Source organism: Nomascus leucogenys, chromosome 22a (genome assembly GCF_006542625.1).
Source record: "Nomascus leucogenys isolate Asia chromosome 22a, Asia_NLE_v1, whole genome shotgun sequence".
Taxonomy (NCBI): Eukaryota; Metazoa; Chordata; class Mammalia; order Primates; family Hylobatidae; genus Nomascus; species Nomascus leucogenys.
In genome coordinates, this window is record NC_044402.1 from 57,045,068 (window position 1) to 57,067,079 (window position 22,012).

A 22,012-nucleotide genomic window follows, 5' to 3' on the forward strand; every position below is an offset into this window, starting at 1 on the left:
GCTGGAGTGCAGTGGCGGGGTCTCGGCTCACTGCAAGCTCTGCCTCCCGGGCTCACGCCATTCTCCCGCCTCAGCCTCCCGAGTAGCTGGGAGTACAGGCGCCCGCCACCACGCCTGGCTAATTTTTTTTTTTTTGTATTTTTGGTAGAGACAGGGTTTCACCGTGTTAGCCAGGATGGTCTTGATCTCCTGACCTCGTGATCCGCCTGCCTTGGCCTCCCAAAGTTCTGGGATTACAGATGTGAGCCACTGCTCCCGGCCCAACCCTGGCTTTTTATAAGATGTTCTGCAGCATTTCTTATTGCACCTCAGTATGTGGTTGGAGGACTTGGTAGAAAGAAAGCTAAAATTAAGAAAAGTGAAACTCTCCCAGCTTAACAACATGATGCCATAATTTTCTGGCCTCTCTGTACCTTATCTGTTCTAGGGCAATAACACTCAGGTTAATTCAAGTGCCCTCAAAGTTAAGTATCCCTCACCTCTCAAAAATCCTTTGTGATTACTGTCCAAACCATGGTCCAAGTGGCTCTTCAGTTAAAAAAGACTCCTGCTTCATGTTGGCAGGAGGCTTTGATGAAAGAACAAAGAGTTAAGGATCAGTGGAAGTAATAGGCCTCTCACCTGGTTGGAATTGACACTGTAATTGTGAAGACTGCCAATCTTCTTGCCCAGAAATATGAGCAGAAAGGAGCTCACCAAAGATAAGGAGAAGGCTTGTAAAATTATCTTGGGAAGAAGGCCGAAATCTGGTGTTACAGGAAACAGGAAGCTGGAATAGAATAGTGGAATTATTTCTGGATAGCGGGAATCCTTTCTTGGTACCTCCGCCACTCTATTCTAATACTGGGCTGTCCTGATTCTTTTTTTTTTTTTTTTTAATGACAATAGAGATGAGTGGTGATTGAGGCAGCAGCCTGCCAAAACTGCCAGCAAACAAAGCCAAGTTATGAAAGCCATTGAGAGAACATGCTGTTGTGTCTTGTAGTTCAATGTTTCTGCCAGGTAGCAATGGCAATAAACAGAACAGGCAAAACATTAACGATTCATGAAAAATGGTTTCTTGATACTGTTTGAGACCATACCAATAGGTGAACAATAGGTGGATATTTAAGGAAGAAATAATGCCTATTTTATAGAAACTCTTCCAGAAGTTGAAGATGAGGCAATACTTTCCAAATCTTTCTATAATGTCAACATATGGCTGGGTGCGGTGGCTCACGCCTGCAATCCCAGCACTTTGGGAGGCCGAGGTGGGTGGACCACTGAGGTCAGGAGTTCAAGATCAGCCTGGCCAACATGGTGAAACCCTATCTCTGCTAAAAATACAAAAAATCAGCTGGGTGTGGTGGCACGCACCTGTAATCCCAGCTACTCTGGAGGCTGAGGCATGGGAATCTCTTGAACCCAGGAGGCAGAGGTTGCAGTGAGCAGAGGTTGCAGTGAGCAGAGATTGAGCGACTGCACTCCAGCCTGGGTGATAGAGTGAGACTCAGTCTCAAAAAAAAAAAAAAAATTCAATATACTCTGACACCAAAACCAGACATAGATAGCACAAGAAGAAGAAGAAAAAAAAAACACTCAGACCAATATCCTTCATAAACATAAATGCAAAAATTCTTATCATTTTAGAAAGTCAATATATAAAAGGATAATACACTATGATCAAGTGGGGTTTATCTCAGAATGAAGCATTAGTTTAACAGTCAGAAATCAAGCACAATATTAACAGACTATAGAAGGAAAAGAAATCTTGGGGTGGAGCCAAGGTGGCCGAATAGGAACAGCTCCGGTCTCCAGCTCCCAGCCCCAGCGACACAGAAGATGGATGATTTCTGCATTTCTGCTTGAGGTACCAGTTTCATCTCACTAGGGAGTGCCTAACAGTGGGTACAGGACAGTCAGTGAAGCGCACTGTGCGCGAGCCGAAGCAGGGCGAGGCATTGCCTCATTCGGGAAGCGCAAGGGGTCAGGGAGTTCCCTTTCCTGGTCAGAGAAAGGGGAAACAGACGGCACCTGGAATATCGGGTCAGTCCCATCCTAATTCTGCGCTTTTCCAACGGGCCTGGAAAACGGCACACTAGGAGATTGTGTCCCGCACCTGGCTCGGAGGGTCCTATGCCCACAGAGTCTCGCTGATTGCTAGCACAGCAGTCTGAGATCAAGCTGCAAGGCGGCAGCGAGGCTGGGGGAGGGGCGCCCGCCATTGCCCAGGCTTGCTTAGGTAAACAAAGCAGCCAGGAAGCTCGAACTGGGTGGAGCCCACCACAGCTCAAGGAGGCCTGCCTGCCTCTGTAGGCTCCACCTCTGGGGGCAGGGCACAGACAAACAAAAACTCAGCAAGAACCTCCACAGACTTAAATGTCCCTGTCTGACTGACAGCTTTGAAGAGAGTAGTTGTTCTCCCAGCACGCAGCTGGAGATCTGAGAACGGACAGACTGCCTCCTAAAGTGGGTCCCTCACCCCTGAGCAGCCTAACTGGGAGGCACTGCCCCAGTAGGGACAGACTGACACCTCATTCAGCCGGGTACTCCTCTGAGACAAAACTTTCAGAGGAACTATCAGACAGCTGAATTTGTGGTCTCACGAAAATCCGCTGTTCTGCAGCCACCGCTGCTGACACCCAGCCAAACAGGGTCTGGAGTGGACCTCTAGTAAACTCCAACAGACCTGCAGCTGAGCGTCCTGTCTGGTAGAAGGAAAACTAACAAACAGAAAGGACATCCACACCAAAAACCCATCTGTACATCACCATCATCAAAGACAAAAAGTAGATAAAACCACAAAGATGGGGAAAAAACAGAACACAAAAACTGGAAACTCTAAAAAACAGAGCACCTCTCCTCCTCCAAAGGAACGCAGTTCCTCACCAGCAACGGAACAAAGCTGGATGGAGGATGACTTTGACGAGTTGAGAGAAGAAGGCTTCAGACAATCAAACTACTCTGAGCTACGGGAGGAAATTCAAAACAATAGCAAAGAAGTTAAAAACTTTGAAAAAAAATTAGAAGAATGGATAACTAGAATAACCAATGGAGAGAAGGGCTTAAAGGAGCTGATGGAGCTGAAAGCCAAGTTTCAAGAACTACGCGAAGATTGCAGAAGCCCCAGTAGCAGATGCGATCAACTGGAAGAAAGGGTATCGCTGATGGAAGATGAAATGAATGAAATGAAGAGAGAAGGGAAGTTTAGAGAAAAAAGAATAAAAAGAAATGAACAAAGCCTCCAAGAAATTTGGGACTATGTGAAAAGACCAAACCTACGTCTGATTGGTGTACCTGAAAATGATGGGGAGAATGGAACCAAGTTGGAAAACACTCTGCAAGATATTATCCAGGAGAACTTCCCCAATCTAGCAAGGCAGGCCAGCATTCAGATTCAGGAAATACAGAGAATGCCACAAAGATACTCCTCGAGAAGAGCAACTCCAAGACACATTATTGTCAGATTCACCAAAGTTGAAATGAAGGAAAAAATGTTAAGGGCAGCCAGAGAGAAAGGTTGGGTTACCCACAAAGGGAAGCCCATCAGACTAACAGCTGATCTCTCAGCAGAAACTCTACAAGCCAGAAGAGAGTGGGGGCCGATATTCAACATTCTTAAAGAAAAGAATTTTCAACCCAGAATTTCCTATCCCGCCAAACTAAGCTTCATAAGTGAAGGAGAAATAAAATACTTTACAGACAAGCAAATGCTGAGTGATTTTGTCACCACCAGGCCTGCCCTAAAAGAGCTCCTGAAGGAAGCACTAAACATGGAAAGGAACAACCGGTACCAGCGACTGCAAAAACACGCCAAATTGTAAAGACCATTGAGGCTAGGAAGAAACTATAGCAACTAACGAGCAAAATAACCAACTAACATCATAATGACAGGATCAGATTCACACATAACAATATTAACGTTTAATGTAAATGGGCTAAATGCTCCAATCAAAAGACACAGACTGGCAAACTGGATAAGGAGTCAGGACCCATCAGTGTGCTGTATTCAGGAAACCCATCTCACGTGCAGAGACACACATAGACTCAAAATAAAGGGATGGAGGAAGATCTATCAAGCAAATGGAAAACAAAAAAAGGCAGGGGTTGCAATCCTAGTCTCTGATAAAATAGACTTTAAACCAACAAAGATCGAAAGAGACAAAGAAGGCCATTACATAATGGTAAAGGGATCAATTCAACAAGAAGAGCTAACTATCCTAAATATATATGCACCCAACACAGGAGCACCCAGATTCATAAAGCAAGTCCTCAGTGACCTACAAAGGGACTTAAACTCCCACACAATAATAATGGGAGATTTTAACACCCCACTGTCAACATTAGACAGATCAACGAGACAGAAAGTTAACAAGGATATCCAGGAATTGAACTCAGCTCTACATAAAGTGGACCTAATAGACATCTACAGAACTCTCCACCCCAGGTCAACAGAATATACATTTTTTTCAGCACCACACCACACCTATTCCAAAATTGACCACATAGTTGGAAGTAAAGCTCTCCTCAGCAAATGTAAAAGAACAGAAATTATAACAAACTGTCTTTCAGACCACAGTGCAATCAAACTAGAACTCAGGATTAAGAAACTCACTCAAAACCGCTCAACTACATGGAAACTGAACAACCTGCTCCTGAATGACTATTGGGTGCATAATGAAATGAAGGCAGAAATAAAGATGTTCTTTGAAACCAACGAGAAAAAAGACACAACATACCAGAATCTCTGGGACACGTTCAAAGCAGTGTGTAGAGGGAAATTTATAGCACTAAATGCCCACGAGAGAAAGCAGGAAAGATCCAAAATTGACACCCTAACATCACAATTAAAAGAACTAGAAAAGCAAGAGCAAACACATTCAAAAGCTAGCAGAAGGCTAGAAATAACTAAAATCAGAGCAGAACTGAAGGAAATAGAGACACAAAAAACCCTTCAAAAAATTAATGAATCCAGGAGCTGGTTTTTTGAAAAGATCAACAAAATTGATGGACCGCTAGCAAGACTAATAAAGAAGAAAAGAGAGAAGAATCAAATAGATGCAATAAAAAACGAAAAAGGGGATATCACCACCGATCCCACAGAAATACAATCTACCATCAGAGAATACTACAAACACCTCTATGCAAATAAACTAGAAAATCTAGAAGAAATGGATAAATTCCTCGACAAATACACCATCCCAAGACTAAACCAGGAAGAAGTTGAATCTCTGAATAGACCAATAACAGGTTCTGAAATTGTGGCAACAATCAATAGCTTACCAACCAAAAAGAGTCCAGGACCTGATGGATTCACAGCTGAATTCTACCAGAGGTACAAGGAGGAACTGGTACCATTCCTTCTGAAACTATTCCAATCGATAGAAAAAGAGGGAATCCTCCCTAACACATTTTACGAAGCCAGCATCGTCCTGATACCAAAGCCTGGCAGAGACATAACCAAAAAAGAGAATTTCAGACCAATATCCTTAATGAACATTGATGCAAAAATCCTCAATAAAATACTGGCAAACCGAATCCAGCAGCACATCAAAAAGCTTATCCACCATAATCAAGTGGGCTTCATCCCTGGGATGCAAGGCTGGTTCAACATACGCAAATCAATAAATGTAATCCAGCATATAAACAGAACCAAAGACAAAAACCACATGATTATCTCAATAGATGCAGAAAAGGCCTTTGACAAAATTCAACAACCCTTCATGCTAAAAACTCTCAATAAATTAGGTATTGATGGGACGTACCTCAAAATAATAAGAGCTATCTACGACAAACCCACAGCCAATATCATACTGAATGGGCAAAAACTGGAAGCATTCCCCCTGAAAACTGGCACAAGACAGGGATGCCCTCTCTCACCGCTCCTATTCAACATAGTGCTGGAAGTTCTGGCCAGAGCAATCAGGCAGGAGAAGGAAATAAAGGGTATTCAATTAGGAAAAGAGGAAGTCAAATTGTCCCTGTTTGCAGATGACATGATTGTATATCTAGAAAACCCCATTGTCTCAGCCCAAAACCTCCTTAAGCTGATTAGCAACTTCAGCAAAGTCTCAGGATACAAAATCAATGTACAAAAATCACAAGCATTCTTGTACACCAATAACAGACAAACAGAGAGCCAAATCATGAGTGAACTCCCATTCACAATTGCTTAAAAAGAGAATAAAATACCTAGGAATCCAACTTACAAGGGATGTGAAGGACCTCTTCAAGGAGAACTACAAACCACTGCTCAATGAAATAAAAGAGGATACAAACAAATGGAAGAACATTCCATGCTCATGGGTTGGAAGAATCAATATCGTGAAAATGGCTATACTGCCCAAGGTAATTTATAGATTCAATGCCATCCCCATCAAGCTACCAATGACTTTCTTCACAGAATTGGAAAAAACTACTTTAAAGTTCATATGGAACCAAAAAAGAGCCCGCATCGCCAAGTCAATCCTAAGCCAAAAGAACAAAGCTGGAGGCATCACGCTACCTGACTTTATACTACAAGGCTACAGTAACCAAAACAGCATGGTACTGGTACCACAACAGAGACATAGATCAATGGAACAGAACAGAGCCCTCAGAAATGATGCCGCATATCTACAACTATCTGATCTTTGACAAACCTGACAAAAACAAGAAATGGGGAAAGGATTCCCTATTTAATAAATGGTGATGGGAAAACTGGCTAGCCATATGTAGAAAGCTGAAACTGGATCCCTTCCTTACACCTTATACAAAAATTAATTCAAGATGGATTAAAGACTTACATGTTAGACCTAAAACCATAAAAACCCTAGAAGAAAACCTAGGCAATACCATTCAGGACATAGGCGTGGGCAAGGACTTCATGTCTAAAACACCAAAAGCAATGGCAACAAAAGGCAAAATTGACAAATGGGATCTCATTAAACTAAAGAGCTTCTGCACAGCAAAAGAAACTACCATCAAAGTGAACAGGCAACCTACAGAATGGGAGAAAATTTTTGCAACCTACTCATCTGACAAAGGGCTAATATCCAGAATCTACAATGAACTCAAACAAATTTACAAGAAAAAAACAAACACCCCCATCAAAAAGTGGGCGAAGGACATGAACAGACACTTCTCAAAAGAAGACATTTATGCAGCCAAAAAACACATGAAGAAATGCTCATCATCACTGGCCATCAGAGAAATGCAAATCAAAACCACAGTGAGATACCATCTCACACCAGTTAGAATGGCCATCATTAAAAAGTCAGGAAACAACAGGTGCTGGAGAGGATGTGGAGAAATAGGAACACTTTTACACTGTTGATGGGACTGTAAACTAGTTCAACCATTGTGGAAGTCAGTGTGGCGATTCCTCAGGGATCTAGAACTAGAAATACCATTTGACCCAGCCATCCCATTACTGGGTATATACCCAAAGGACTATAAATCATGCTGCTATAAAGACACATGCACACGTATATTTATTGCGGCACTATTCACAATAGCAAAGAGTTGGAACCAACCCAAATGTCCAACAACAATAGACTGGATTAAGAAAATGTGGCACATATACACCATGGAATACTATGCAGCCATAAAAAATGATGAGTTCGTGTCCTTTGTAGGGACATGGATGAAACTGGAAAACATCATTCTCAGTAAACTATCGCAAGGACAAAAAACCAAACACCGCATGTTCTCACTCATAGGTGGGAATTGAACAATGAGAACTCATGGACACAGGAAGGGGAACATCACACTCCGGGGACTGTTGTGGGGTGGGGCGAGGAGGGAGGGACAGCATTAGGAGATACACCTAATGCTAAATGATGAGTTAATGGGTGCAGGAAATCAACGTGGCACATGGATACATATGTAACAAACCTGCACATTGTGCACATGTACCCTAAAACCCTAAAGTATAATAAAAAAAAAAGAAAAATTGTATAATATAACTTGTAATAAACATGGATTTAAAAAAAAAAAAAAGAAATCTTGATGATTTGGGGGGAGTGGTGTTTTTCCATAGATCCATACTGGCATAATTCTTTAAGTCAAATCTGGAAGCACAAATATGCTTCCTTTTTTATTTCTCTAGATTACTTTCTAAGTCAGAAGAAAAAACTAAGTGTTTTAGATAAGGTTTGCTATTTGAAACGCTTATTTGTTCTTTTGATTGTCTTTAATCATTTCATCAAAGACAAATATGTATGCCTCAACAGTTGATTTCCTTCTGATAAATTATATACAAATCCAAATTCAACAAAATGAATCATGTAAATACCCTTAGGAAAATTATCTTAAAAGAAATTTTGTGATATATATTTCCACAAAGCAAATAATCCCTTATCTAATTAAAATTTCTTATTAGTTCTTGCATTTAAAATTTTATTTTTGAGTAGAAAGAATTCACTTTTTAGCACCTCAAAGAGCTAAATATCATTTTATTCACCATTCAACTATGTCTTCTTCTTCTTCTTCTTTTCTTCTTCTTTTTTTTTGTATTGAGACTGGGTCTTGCTGTGTCGCCCAGGCTGGAGTGCAGTGGTGTGATCATGGCTCACTGCAGCCTCATCCTTCCTCAATAAATCCTCCCATTTCAGCCTCCCAAGTAGCTAGGATTTCAGATGCATGCCACCACACCTGGCTAATTTTTTTTTTTTTTTTTTTTTGTAGAAACGGAGTCTCACCATGTTGCCCAGGTAGGTCTTGAAATTCTGAGCTCAAGCGATTTGCCTGCCTCAGCCTCCCACAGTGCTGGGATTACAGGCATGAGCCACTGTGTCTGGCCCTACTATGTCTATTTTAATTCTTTATTTATAATTTATAACTTATGGCCAGGCGCGATGGCTTACACATGTAATCCCAGCACTTTGGGAGGCCAAGGTGGGCAGATCACAAGGTCAGGAGATCGAGACCATTCTGGCTAACACGGTGAAACCCCATCTCTACTAAAAATACAAAAATTAGCCGGGCGTGGTGGCAGGCGCCTGTAGTCCCAGCTACTTGGGAGGCTGAGGCAGAAGAATGGTGTGAACCGGGGAGGCGGAGGTTGCAGTGAGCTGAGATGGTGCCACTGCACTCCAGCCTGGGTGACAGAGCAAGACTCTGTCTCAAAAAAAATAATAAAATAATTTATAACTTACAAGCTCCTTTGCGTTTTCCAGGTAATGAGCTAAGTAGAAGCACAACTGAATGCTTAGAGGTAGGAATTTAAGTTATTATCAAATTCCACCTTTTTGTCTTTTTAAGAAGCTAGGTAAGAATGAGGCTGTCCCAAAGAGGTACACAGTAAATGTAATTTACTACCCCAATCTATATTAATAAAGCGTGAATATTTAGTATGATAACAACATAAACTACTGTTTTTCCTTTCTGTTCTCTGTAACAGTCAATTCTTGTTAGCAAATGAGGTTAAAAGGGGACATGGACACAGCAGGAGCTAACTTAAATTGTCCAATCTTACTATTCTCTAGCAGCCCTGGATAAATACATAATAAAAGAGAAAGCTCAAAGCAACGCTTAAAATTAGACTTCTGAAATGCTCACTTGTCCATCTGTACCTTTGAATCTTATAAGAGATAAGCAAAACTTGGCTGTGTGGGTTTTTTCTTTTTTCTTTTTTACTTTTTGAGATAGTCTCCCTTTATTGCCCAGGCTGGAGTGCAGTGGCATGATCCTGGCTTACTGCAACCTCCAACTCCTGGGTTCAAGTGATTCTCTTGCCTTAGCCTCCCAAGTAGCTGGGATTACAGGCACACACCACTATGCCCAGCTAGTTTTTGTATTTTTAGTAGAGATGGGGTTTCACCATGTTGGCCAGGCTGGTCTCGAACTCCTAGCCTCAAGTGATCCACCTGCCTCAGCCTCCCAAAGTGCTGGGATTACAGGAATGAGGCACTGTGCCCAGCCTGGCTGTGTGGTTTTGAAGTCATTGATAAAAGAAGCATATTGTGTAAGTATAACAGAGTGGTTATAATTATAGACTTTGGAATTAAGGAGAAATATGTTCAAATGATAGCTCTGCCATGGAGGAGCAATGTGCTAAGTAATTCAAACATGGGAAGCCTTAGTTTCCTTAGCGTAAAAAAGAAGACAGTATCTACCTCAAAGCATTACTGTGGGGAGCAAATGAAATAATACAAATATGTAAAGTGTCAATCCCACTGTTGTTCTTGTTATTTTATTTTATTTTTTTCCAGAGGACAGAGAGCGTGTCTTGCTTATCTTTGTACTCCCTAGTACCTAGGTGGTGTCTGCCCACATTTTTTAATTGACTGGAATTTCAAGTTGATTCAGCCATCGTCAGATTTCATTGAGAACTGGGTAGGTTATGAGACTCGTTCAAACTGATTGTGTCAAAATAGCCTACATTTGCCCAGGTGTGGTGACTTTTGCCTGTAATCCCAATACTTTGGGAGGTGGAGGTGGGAGGATCACCTGAGTCCAGGAGTTCAAGATCAGCCTGACCAACATGGTGAAACCCTGTCACTACAAAAAATACAAAAATTAGCCAGGCGTGGTGGCAGGCACCTGTAATTCCAGCTACTCAGGAGGCGGAGCAGAGAATCACTTGAACCCGGGAGGTGGAGGTTGCAGTGAGCTGATATGGCGCATTGCACTCCAGCCTGGGTGACAGAGCAAGACTTGTCTCAAAAAGAAAAGAAAAAAAAAAGCCTACATTTTGTGATCCTGGAGTTTAGCAAGTATGCTTCACTCTTTACAGGATTCCTTATTATACAACGTGAGGAAGTGGGCAATGCTCTTCAAAAGTCTCTCTGTGAGTCAAGAAACTGCAGTATATTGCCTTTCTTAGCTAATGTGATTCATCTGATTAAGGTTAAAAAAAATAATTTCCTAACAGAAGCAAGAGCCGTGCCTCATAGTCACTGGTAAGAATTATAATGTAAATTGATTGTGAGTCCTTAAGAACTCCATATGCCAGGCTATTTGAAGATCACTTTCTATCCAGAGTAAGAAAATAATGTTGCTCAAGGGCACCAATTCTGACCGGGCACTGTGGCTCATGCCTGTAATCCCAGCACTATAGGAGACCAAGGCAGGAAGAATGTTTAAGCCCAGGATTTTGAGACCAGCCTGAGCAACACGGCAAAATGCTGTCTCCATTAAAAATGCAAAAAATTAGCTGGGCATGGCAGTGCGGGGTGGTGTGCGCCTGTAGTCGCAGCTACTCAGAGAGCTGAGGAGGGAGGATCACTTGAGCCTGAGAATTCAAGGCTGCAGTGAGCCATGATTGCACCACTGCACTCCAGCCTAGGCAACAGAGTGAGACCCTGTCTCAAAAATAAATAAATAAATAAAAATAGGGCATCTATTTAGTCTAAGTTTGTGAAGGCAGAAGGAACGTTCATCTTCTGAACACAGAGCCACAGGAGAGAGGCTAGAAAAACCGAGGCATCTCTTGTCCACCCCTTGAGAATTAATCAGAGAGGTATGGTAGTTGAGAAGGCCTATCATGTGCTATGAAAAAAAACATGAGATTCTCTGGTATTCAGTGCATACAACAGTTTTCCTGGATAAGGGGATTGGCTCAACTATGAGAAGAGAGACAGAGGCTGACCAGAGAAGACACAAGGAGTTGTCCCTAGCCCTTCTCCTTTCATGAACCTCTGTGTTCTAAAATGAATTTTGCTTTGGCCAGAGACTGCTAGTAGAAAATATCAATCAGGCTGTGTGGTCAGAGGCTAAGAGAGGGTATCAGAAAGACAAGCAATCTTGAAAAGTGGAATTACTGACCTATAAGGAATCATGTCAATAAGCGTCTGGCTGGTTTCTGTGGCCATGCTTATCTTGTTTGCAATCACAGTGAAGCCAATAATCTGTAGGGGGTAAAAAAAAAGGGGGGGGGCATATGAATACCTAAATATAGTGTATCGCTTCCAGGAGCAGAGTTGCCCATAGCCTCTGGCAGGACAGAAAATGAAACAGGCAGCAGTCCCTATGCATGCAAATTGGAGAGAGAGGCATGGCTAGTTCAACGGAGCGAGGCAGGCATTAGAGATCTTCCCTGATTCTTTTGGTTCTCTAAGCCAGAGTGCAAAACAACTTGGTCTGTGAACATGATGGGAACAAATGGATGCCATGAACTTCTGTATCCCCACCAACTTTATTTATTTTTTCTTATTTTAATATTTAATATATTTGAATCTCAATGGCTTTCAGTGAGATCGATCCATTTAAATACTGAATGACTTGGAAAATACCTCTTTGCTCCTCTTTAAATAAAGAGTTGTGTATTTCAGAGTTTATCAGGAAGTGGGGAATCTCCCCACTAACTTTAAACATCTAGATTAATATAAACATGTTTTCAGATAATGGCTGTATCAAGTTTTTAGTTTCAAAAGTTTTTAGTTCCAGGTACATTGTAGTAATACAGGTATGCCTTTTAGGGGCTTGTTGAGGTATACCAAAAGAGAAACATGATTAACCCTTAATAATATGGAGCAACATTTAATTGCACAAAGAAAATTTCTGTAGCAAAGCAACTATGTGCTTCCCCCCTTTCATTTACTTCTAAAAATGTGCACATGTACCCTAAAGCTTAAAGTATAATAAAATAAAATAAAATAAAATGGCAATTCTCCTTCTAGTCCCTGATTTTTAATTAGAGGGAAAAGAGACAACCTAGCAGCTGTTATAGCTTATAAAGACTCTGCGTCAATGCAGATTAAACCAGAAACAAGAGACCTCAATTTCTATGTTTTAAAATAGCAATTATACAGTTGCTTTATCCCATTCTTCCTACTAACACATACCTCTTTCCCCAGCATCTACTGCAGGAGTTCAACCAGACGCTGAACAGAACAGCACTTGTCTAACCTGTGATACTGTTATCAGATGAAGACTGCTAGGAAGTCTACAGATTAGAATGGAAGGAAGAATCTGGATTACAGCTTGGATCAGAGAAGAAGAGTCTTGGTTTTTATATAGTTAAGAGGCAAGAAGTATGGCAAGTATGGCAAGGAACTCTTATTTCCAGTATAAAGGTAATACTTGTTCACAGAGAAAAATGAAGAAATATGAAACATTGAAAAACAGAAATAACTCATCCAAAGACAACTATTGTTACATTTTTTGTGTTTGCTATATAGCTTAAATATACATAAATTATTAACATATGTATAATTTCTTATAGCCAAGGGACCCTTGAATTATCAGTATAGTCTACCTGGATCGCAGCTGTTGCCTTGAAAATTTTCCTAAATATTGAGTCTGCTTTTTTTTTTTTTTGAAATGGAGTTTTGCTCTTGTTGCCCAGGCTGGAGTGCAGTGGCGCAATCTCAGCTCACCGCAACCTCTGCCTCCTGGGTTCAAGTGATTCTCATGCCTCAGCTTCCTAAGTAGCTGGGATTACAGGCATGTGCCACCACACCCGGCTAATTTTTTGTATTTTTTAGTAGAGATGGGGTTTCGCCAAGTTGGCCAGGCTGGTCTTGAATTCCTGACCTCAGGTGATCCTCCTACCTCGGCCTCCCAAAGTGCTGGGATTACAGGCGTGAGCCACTGTGCCTGGCCGAGTCTGCTCTCTTAAGGACAGATTGATAGATGTGTGCCATTTCCTCCAGCACATCTAAACATTAGTAATTTCTTTGTGGGTGCTGTGAGAGGCATTTTAGACCCTAGACCATGGGCGCCTCCATCCTCCCTCTCTCATTTTCCTCACTGCTAAGGGAAACAGGGAGGCCTTTTTCTGGTTCTACCCTGCATCTCTAATCCCTGCTATGTGGCAGAAACTGTATCCCCATCACTTGACTTGACATGTGTGTAGGTAGTGTGTTGCAGGCTTCAATAGCCTGTGAGCACAAATTAGGTCACAAAAAAGGTTAATGCCTAAATTGCAATTATTGTAAGCCTTCACCTATTTTATTGCTGGACCTCTGTTTCCTCCCCTACCTCACCTCATGGAGCACTGTAATTACTTATAGCATTCTCCAAAGGAATGTATTCTTCTTTTCTTTCTTTCTTCTTCTTCTTCTTTTTTTTTTTTTTTTCGAGACAGAGTCTTTGTTCTGCTGACCAGGCTGGAGTGCAGTGGCACAATGTTGGCTCACTGCAACCTCTGCCTCCTGGGTTCAAGCAATTCTCCTGCCTCCACCTCCCGAGTAGCTAGGACTACAGGCGTGCACCACTATGCCCAGCTAATTTTTTTTATTTTTAGTAGAGATGAGGTTTCACCATATTGGCTAGGCTGGTCTCGAACTCCTGACCTCGAGCAATCCACCTGCCTCCGCCTCCCGAAGTGCTGGGATTACAGGCGTGAGACACGGAGCTTGGCCCCCAGAGGAATATCTTGACTGTGGCTCACAAACCAATCTGTCAGCCATAGTCAAACCACAGCATTCTTTGCACTCTCACTTCTCTTCTTGCCTTATAACTCTGGTTCACATTGATTGCTTTCAAGGCTGTGTAAACCAAAAACAAAATTCTAAGGCCCCCAGTCATCTGAATGGATCCCATCTCTTGGCCAAGGGAATTCTGAAGTTAACCTGAAAAAACTAGTTCAGGCCATGATTGAAGCAGGGGTCAGACATACTTCATTATATCCCTCCTCCCTTTTGGAATTCAGGAAAAGCCAAGAAGCATTAACCTCAAAACAGACCCTTAAGTCTGATAAGAAACATTTACAACCCATTCTCTTTGAAGCCTGCTACTTGGAGGCTTCATCTGCATGACACAACTTTCGTCTCCACAACCCCTTACCATAACCCAGACATTCGTCTCTATTGATAATAACTCTTTCAATGAATTACCAATCAGAAAAATTTTAAATCTGCCTGTGATATGGAAGCCCCCACCCCTTCAAGTTGTCCCACCCTTCCAGATCAAACCAGTGTAAATCTTACAGGTATTGATTGATATATTGTGTCTCCCTAATGTATAAAAGCAAGCTGGACCCTGAACATGTTGGCAGGACCTCCCTCCAGAGGCTATGTCACAGGGGCTTCCTTAATCTTGGCAAAATAAACTTTCTAAATTGATTGAGACCTGTGTCAGATACATCTGGGTTTACAGACTGCTTGAAGGAACATCACTATGATCCTTGGTGCTGATGTCTCTTAAGAGAGGGCTGGGCACGGTGGCTCATGCCTGTAATCCCAGCACTTTGGGAGGCTGAGGTGGGCAGATCACGAGGTCAGGAGATCGAGACCATCCTGGCCAACATGGTGAAACCCGTCTCTACTAAAAATACAAAAATTAGCCAGGTATGGTGGTGTGTGCCTGTAATCCCAGCTACTTGGGAGGCTGAGGCAGGAGAATCGCTTGAACCTGGGAGGCAGAGGCTGCAGTAAGCTGAGATTGCGCCACTGCACTCCCCACTAGGAGACAGAGTAAGACTCCGTCTAAAAAAAAAAAAAAAAAAAAAAGAGGGCTGCTATCTGTTCATGGCTGCTGTCTGCCGGTGACTACAAAGCTGTAGCCTCCTAAGGTGCCAGAGCAGGGCTGGGAAAGAAGAGGCTGCCTCTGACTGCACCCTACAAACTCCACATACACATTGTTTCCTGAGCTCTAGAGAACCATTTGTATCCAGGGTTTTGTTTTTAAGAATTAACAAATAAAAATCATATATATTTGTCATATACAACATGTTTTAAAATATATATATACACATTGTGGCATGGCTGAATCGAGCTATTAACATATGCATTACTTCACATATACATCTTTTTTTTTTTTTTTTTTGAGACGGAGTTTTGCTCTTGTTGCCCGCGCTGGAGTGCAATGGCACAATCCCGGCTCACTGCAACCTTCACCTCCTGGGTTCAAGCAATTCTCCTGCCTCAGTCTCCCAAGTAGCTGGGATTATAGGTATGTGCCACGATGCCCAGCTAATTTTGTATTTTTAGTAGACACAGGGTTTCTCCCTGTTGGCCAGGCTGGTATTGAACTCCTGATCTCAGGTGATCCACCAGCCTCGGCCTCCCAAAGTGCTGAAATTACAGGTGTGAGCTACCATGCCTATATATCTTTTTTGGTGTGGTGAAAACACTTAAAATCTAATCTCTTGGCAATTTTCAAGAATATGATACATTGTTACTAACTGTAGTTACTATGTTGTACAACAGATCTCTTGAAATTATTCCTCTTATCAAACTGAAATTTTGCATCCTTTGGCCAACATCTCCCCAAACCACTCTCCTGCAACTCTAGACCCTGGTAACCACCATTCTACTCTTCACTTCAATGAGTTCAACCTTTTTAGATTCCACATATAAATGAGATCATGCAGTACTTTTCTTTCTGTGCCTGGCTTATTTCACTTAACATGTCCTCTGGGTTCATCCACGTTGTCCCAAATGACAAGATTTCCTTCTTTTTATTTTTTATTTTATTTTAATTTTTTAAACCAAATACCCAGGCTTTAAGGAGAAGGATTCCCTTTTTTTAAAAGGCTGAATAGTATTCCACTGTATATGTATACCACATTTTTTAAAAAATCACTTTTTGTTACATGTCTGTCAACTAATACCTGTATATACTACATGTATCCATTTATCTGTTGATGAACACTTGGGTTGATTCCATATCTTAGGTGTTTTAAATAGTGCTGCAGCGAACATGAAAGTGCAGGTATCTATTTAACATACTGATTTCATTTCCTTTAGATATATACCCAATAGTGGGATTGCTGGATATCCTTCAGGGTTTTGAAAAATCTTTTGAAAAACAAGCCTTTCAGCTTCTGGCCTTTATGAATTAATAGCTTTTCAAACATTCAAAGGCAAAAGAATATGCACCTCTACAAGAAGTAGGCAACAGTTATAAGAAAGTTTAGTCTAAAGTCCCAAGGCAGTATTTTTCAACCTTGAAGAGGATAGACCTGGATTAGTTAGTATAAGTGGGTTATGCTGTGGCAACGTACAAGCCATGAGATTGTAGCATTTTAACACATCGAAGTTTTTTTTTTGCCCAAAGTCCATGGTGGGTTGGTGTCTCTCAGGCAGGTTCTTTGCAAACAGTGCCCCAGGAATTTGAGCTAATTTCACTTGGGGATTCCATTTTCTTTTCTCTTTTTTTGAGACAGAGTCTTGCTGTCTCCCAGGCTGGAGTGCAGTGGCATGATCTCAGCTCACTGCAAGCTCCGCCTCTTGGGTTCATGCCATTCTCCTGCCTCAGCCTCCCGAGTAGCTGGGACTACAGGTGCACACCACCATGCCCAGCTAATTTTTTTGTATTTTTAGTAGAAACAGGGTTTCACCATGTTAGCCAGGATGGTCTTGATCTCCTGACCTCGTGATCTGCCTGTCTTGGCCTCCCAAAGTGCTGGGATTACAGGCGTGAGCCACCGCTCCCGGTCTCCATTTTCTTAACATACTGCCCCTGTCATCATCATAGCAGGGGAGGAAAGAAGAGGGAACTTGCGCCTATTCACCTCTACTCTGGCTCAAAAGTCACAGGGTCCTCCTAATTGCAAGAGAGACTGGGAGGTGCAGGGGGCACATGATTACTTGGTTAACTTTAAGCATCTTTGCCACAAACCACCACTTAAAAAAGAAATAATTCTCATTGAAACCCAAAAATTCAGCAACTTTTCTTTTCTTTTTTCTTTTTTTTTTTACATGGAGTCTTGCTCTGTCGCCCAGGCTGGAGGGCAGTAGCACGATCTTGGCTCACTGCGACCTCCGCCTCCTGGATTAAGTCATTCTCCTGCCTCAGCCTCTGGAGTAGCTGGTATTACAGGCACATGCCACCATGCCCAGCTAATTTTTGTATTTTTAGTAGAGACAAGGTTTCACCATGTTGGCCAGGCTGGTCTTGAACTCCTGACCGCAGGTGGTCGGCCCACCTCTGCCCCCCAAAGTGCTGAGATTATAGGCATGAGCCACCGTGCCCGGCCCCGAATTCAGCAATCTTAAAATGAAAAATGCTGACTTAGAAAATCTGAGCATTATTGATGAAAATATCTTTATCATGGTAAAGTGTTAATTATAACTGTAAAAGATAAATTTTATCAGCAGATTTTAGAAAAGAAACAAAAGGCCAGGTGCGTTGGCTCATGCCTGTAATCCTGGCACTTTGGGACACTGAGGCGGGCAGTTTACTTGAGGTCAGGAGTTTGAGACCAGCCTGGCCAACATGGTGAAACCCCCGTCTCTACTAAAAATATAAAAATCAGCTGGGCATGGTGGTGGGCGCCTGTAATCCCAGCTACTTGGGAGGCTGAGGAAGGAGAATCGCTTGAATCTGGGAGGCAGAGGTTGCAGTGGGCCAAGATCGTGGCACTGCACTCCAGCCTGGGTGACAGAGCGAGATTCTGTCTCAAAGAAAAAAGAAAAGAAAAGAAACAAGAAACATTATTATTAGACAGTGAGCCCTAGTTCTGCTACTTACTAATGACACAGATTAGAAAAAACATTTAACATCTCGTTTGCCTCAATTTCTTTGTTATATATATTTATTTTTATTAACATATAATTTAGATACAATAAAGTGCACAGCTTTTAGACATACAGTTCTATATGTTTTTTTTTTTTTTTTTTGAGACGGAATCTTGCTCTGTTGCCCAGGCTGGAGTACAGTGGTGTGACCTCGGCTCACTGCAAGCTCTGCCTCCTAGGTTCACGCCATTCTCCTGCCTTAGCCTCCCGAGTAGCTGGGACTACGGGCGCCTGCCACCTCGCCCGGCTAAGTTTTTTTTTTTTTTTTTTTTTTTGAGACGGAGTCTTGCTCTGTCGCCCAGGCTGAAGAGCAGTGGCTCGATCTCAGCTCACCGCAAGCTCCACCTCCCGGGTTCCCGCCATTCTCCTGCCTCAGCCTCCCGAGTAGCTGGGACTACAGGCGCCCGCCACCACGCCCGGATAATTTTTTTTTGTATTTTTAGTAGAGACAGGGTTTCACCGTGTTAGCCAGGATGGTCTCGATCTCCTGACCTCGTGATCTGCCCGCCTCAGCCTCCCAAAGTGCTGGGATTACAGGCGTGAGCCACCGCGCCCAGCCAGTTTTTTATTTTTACTAGAGATGATGTTTCACCATGTTGGCCAGGATGGTCTCGATCTCCTGACCTCATGATCTGCCCACCTCGGCCTCCCAAAGTGCTGGGATTACAAGCACGAGCCACCACGCCCGGCCAGTTCTATGTTTTGAGGAATTTATACACCAGGTAACTGCCACCCTAATTAACAGCTAATTAGCACATGAAATATTTCCATCACCCTGATAAATTAGTTTTCTACCACTTACTATTTAATTTTTCCACATGGGTAGCCACTAATCTTTTTGTCATGACAGATTAGTTTTTCCTGCTCTAGGAATTCATATAAGGGAATTATACAGTATATAGCCTTTTGTGTCTTTTTTCTTTCATGCTACATAATGTTTTTGAAATCCATCCATGTTGTACACACAATGTGTGTGTGTGTATATCTCCAGTTTGTTCCTTATTGCTGAAAAGTACTCTTGTAGGAAATCATTACACACATTACAATATGTTACCTTTTGTGTCTAGTATCTCTCTCTACTTTGTAGAGGTGAACAGTCAAAAGAATTAGAATTGAAGCATGGAGAATAAACTCAGGATTCCAAAAATGGGATAGAAGCAGAAGCGGTATATTCTAGGATCTTGGCAGCAGTCAAAATGAACTGTTTTGTGGACAACAAAGTCATCTGTAGGGACCTTAACATGGGGGCATAACGTGAGTTGCAACCAGGGTGCCCAATGATCTGTATAAACTAGGACTACAAGATAGGCATCATTAGGAGATTTGGCTGGTATATCTGTATTTCTTAGGAAGGACTGGTCTTGACTCTATCCTCAGCTAATTGCTGTTGTTGAGATTGTGTTTGCTGAATAAGCTTGCATTTTGCTTTCTTGAATTTTGTTCTGTTTTTTTTTGTTTTCGGTTTTTTTTTTTTGTTTTTTTTTTTGAGACGGAGTCTCGCTCTTTCACCCAAGCTGGAGTGCAGTGGCACTGTCTCGGCTCACTACAAGCTCCGCCTCCTGGGTTCACGCCATTCTCCTGCCTCAGCCTCCCGAGTAGCTGGGATTACAGGCATGTGCCACCACCCCCGGCTAGTTTTGTATTTTTAGTAGAGACAGGGTTTCTCCATGTTGGTCAGGCTGGTCTCGAACTCCCGACCTCGGGTGATCTGCCCGCCTTGGCCTCCCAAAGTGCTGGATTACAGGCATGAGCCACCGCACTGGCCTCTGCTGTATGGTTCTTGAGCCAAACCTGTACTGTTGGATACATGTCCATTTTTGAGGCCATTTCTTTCTGAAGGCTGAGGTTTGGGTATGGGTTCTTATTGAACAAGATGTTCAAATCTTCCAGTTGTTTCTCCATGAACATTGTATGTTTCCTTTGTGAATGCATCTGGTTCTAGCCATAGGAAAGGGCTATTCATTTCCTCCTTGGTTCTTTGGCCCTTTGCCTGTTATCATTTAACATGAGATTGCTTATGCCTCAACTCTTGGATTTTATTTTAATTTTTTAGGAAGGTCCTCTGAGTCTGACATCTTCTAATCTAGATGTGCTCCTATGTTCAAGTCCAGGGATGAGCTGCCTCAATTTCCTTATTGTAGCATAGTGAGAAGGAATGGAGGTTGAATAACAGTATGATTTCAACTACATTAAAATAAAAATAAAACATTTATGTAGAAAAAGATGGAAATTCACCAACATTGAGGCTAGTCCTGTCATATGTTTGTCTGAGAGAAGAAAGGAGTGAACAACTGAAAATACTGAAGTATCAATAGTCGTTGACTTTGGATGGTGCAACTATAGGAATTTCTATTCCTCTACCACTTTTTTAAACTTCCTTATGTTTTTCAAACTTAGAATGAGCCCGTATTTCTTTCATAAGGGGAAAAAATTCCTTATCTTTGAAATACTATGAGAACGAGGCAATAGATAAAAGTACTCGGAGAATAAGCATTTTGTGAGGGAGATCTATTCTGCTATTGTGACTATAGTTAATAATGTGTACTTGAAATTGCTAAAAGAGTAGATCTTAAATGTTCTCACAACAAAAATAATAACTGCTGCTAGCGTTGCAAGGTGACAACAATTAAAAATGATAATTAGGCCAGGCATGGTGGCTCACGCCTGTAATCCCAGCACTTTGGGAGGCCGAGACAGGTGGATCACCTGAGGTCAGGAGTTTGAGGCCGGCCTGGCCAACAAGGTGAAACCCTGTCTCTATTAAAAAAATACAAAAATTAGCTTGCCATTGTGGCACACGCCTGTAATTCCAGCTACTCAGGAGGCTGAGGCAAGAGAATTGCTTGAACCTGGGAGGCAGAGGTTGCAGTGAGCCAAGATTGCACCACTGCACTCCATCCTGGGCAACAGAGCAAGACTCTGTCAAAAAAAAAAAAAAAAAAAAACTTGATTTAAACATTTCACAATGTATATCTATATCAAAATATCACATCATAAGCAATAGATTCAATTTTTATTTGTCAACTATAGTGTTAGAATATTTTAGAAAAAGAAAACAAGCATGTTTTCACAAATATAAGCATATATTGAAAACTAAATGTATTCAGCTTTTATACAATTCAACTCAGCATTTTTTTAAAATACTAAAATTATGCAAACTATGAATTTGGGACATCAAAAACACCTACCAGAAATAATTCCATGGGAAACTCAATGGGATACTGATTGAAAGAAATTCTGATACATTTGTTGATTCGCAGAGCAACAACAACAGTTAGAAATAGTAGAATGCTGGTGGAATTAGCTTTTGGGAGAGCTACACAGTAATTAATTATGTCCTGAAAGAAAATAAAATTATGGAGGCTTAGAAAGGGATGTAGTAATTGCCTGTCTAGAAATTGACACTGTAGATTAACTCAAAAAGAAGTCCCCAAGTAGAGTTTCTGGGTACAAAGGTCTTTATGGGTATTACTAGAACAGTGAGGGCAAGCATGGTGGGGGTGGCCATTTTTGTAAAAAGAGGGAGAGTAATGTTCAATAAGAATAAGGAGAGAATACACTGTATGTTTTAGTATAATGAACAGGCCCTAGAAGTTCTGTTTATAAGCCAATAGTTATTAGTTTTCCCAAATAATATACTGTAG

The 22,012-nt window shown here is 41.8% G+C and overlaps 1 protein-coding gene across 1 annotated transcript in view; it reads right to left on the bottom strand.

Annotated features, from left to right (window-relative positions):
- Positions 1–22,012, bottom strand: part of SLC26A8 (solute carrier family 26 member 8) — an 84,682-nt gene that overhangs the window by 32,473 nt on the left and 30,197 nt on the right. The window contains exons 8-10 of the mRNA XM_030803457.1: positions 21,557–21,706; positions 11,728–11,810; positions 622–769 (exon numbers count right to left, since the gene is read on the bottom strand). Of these exons, the coding sequence (XP_030659317.1) occupies positions 622–769; positions 11,728–11,810; positions 21,557–21,706 (381 nt within the window). The remainder of the gene's footprint in view (positions 1–621; positions 770–11,727; positions 11,811–21,556; positions 21,707–22,012) is intronic.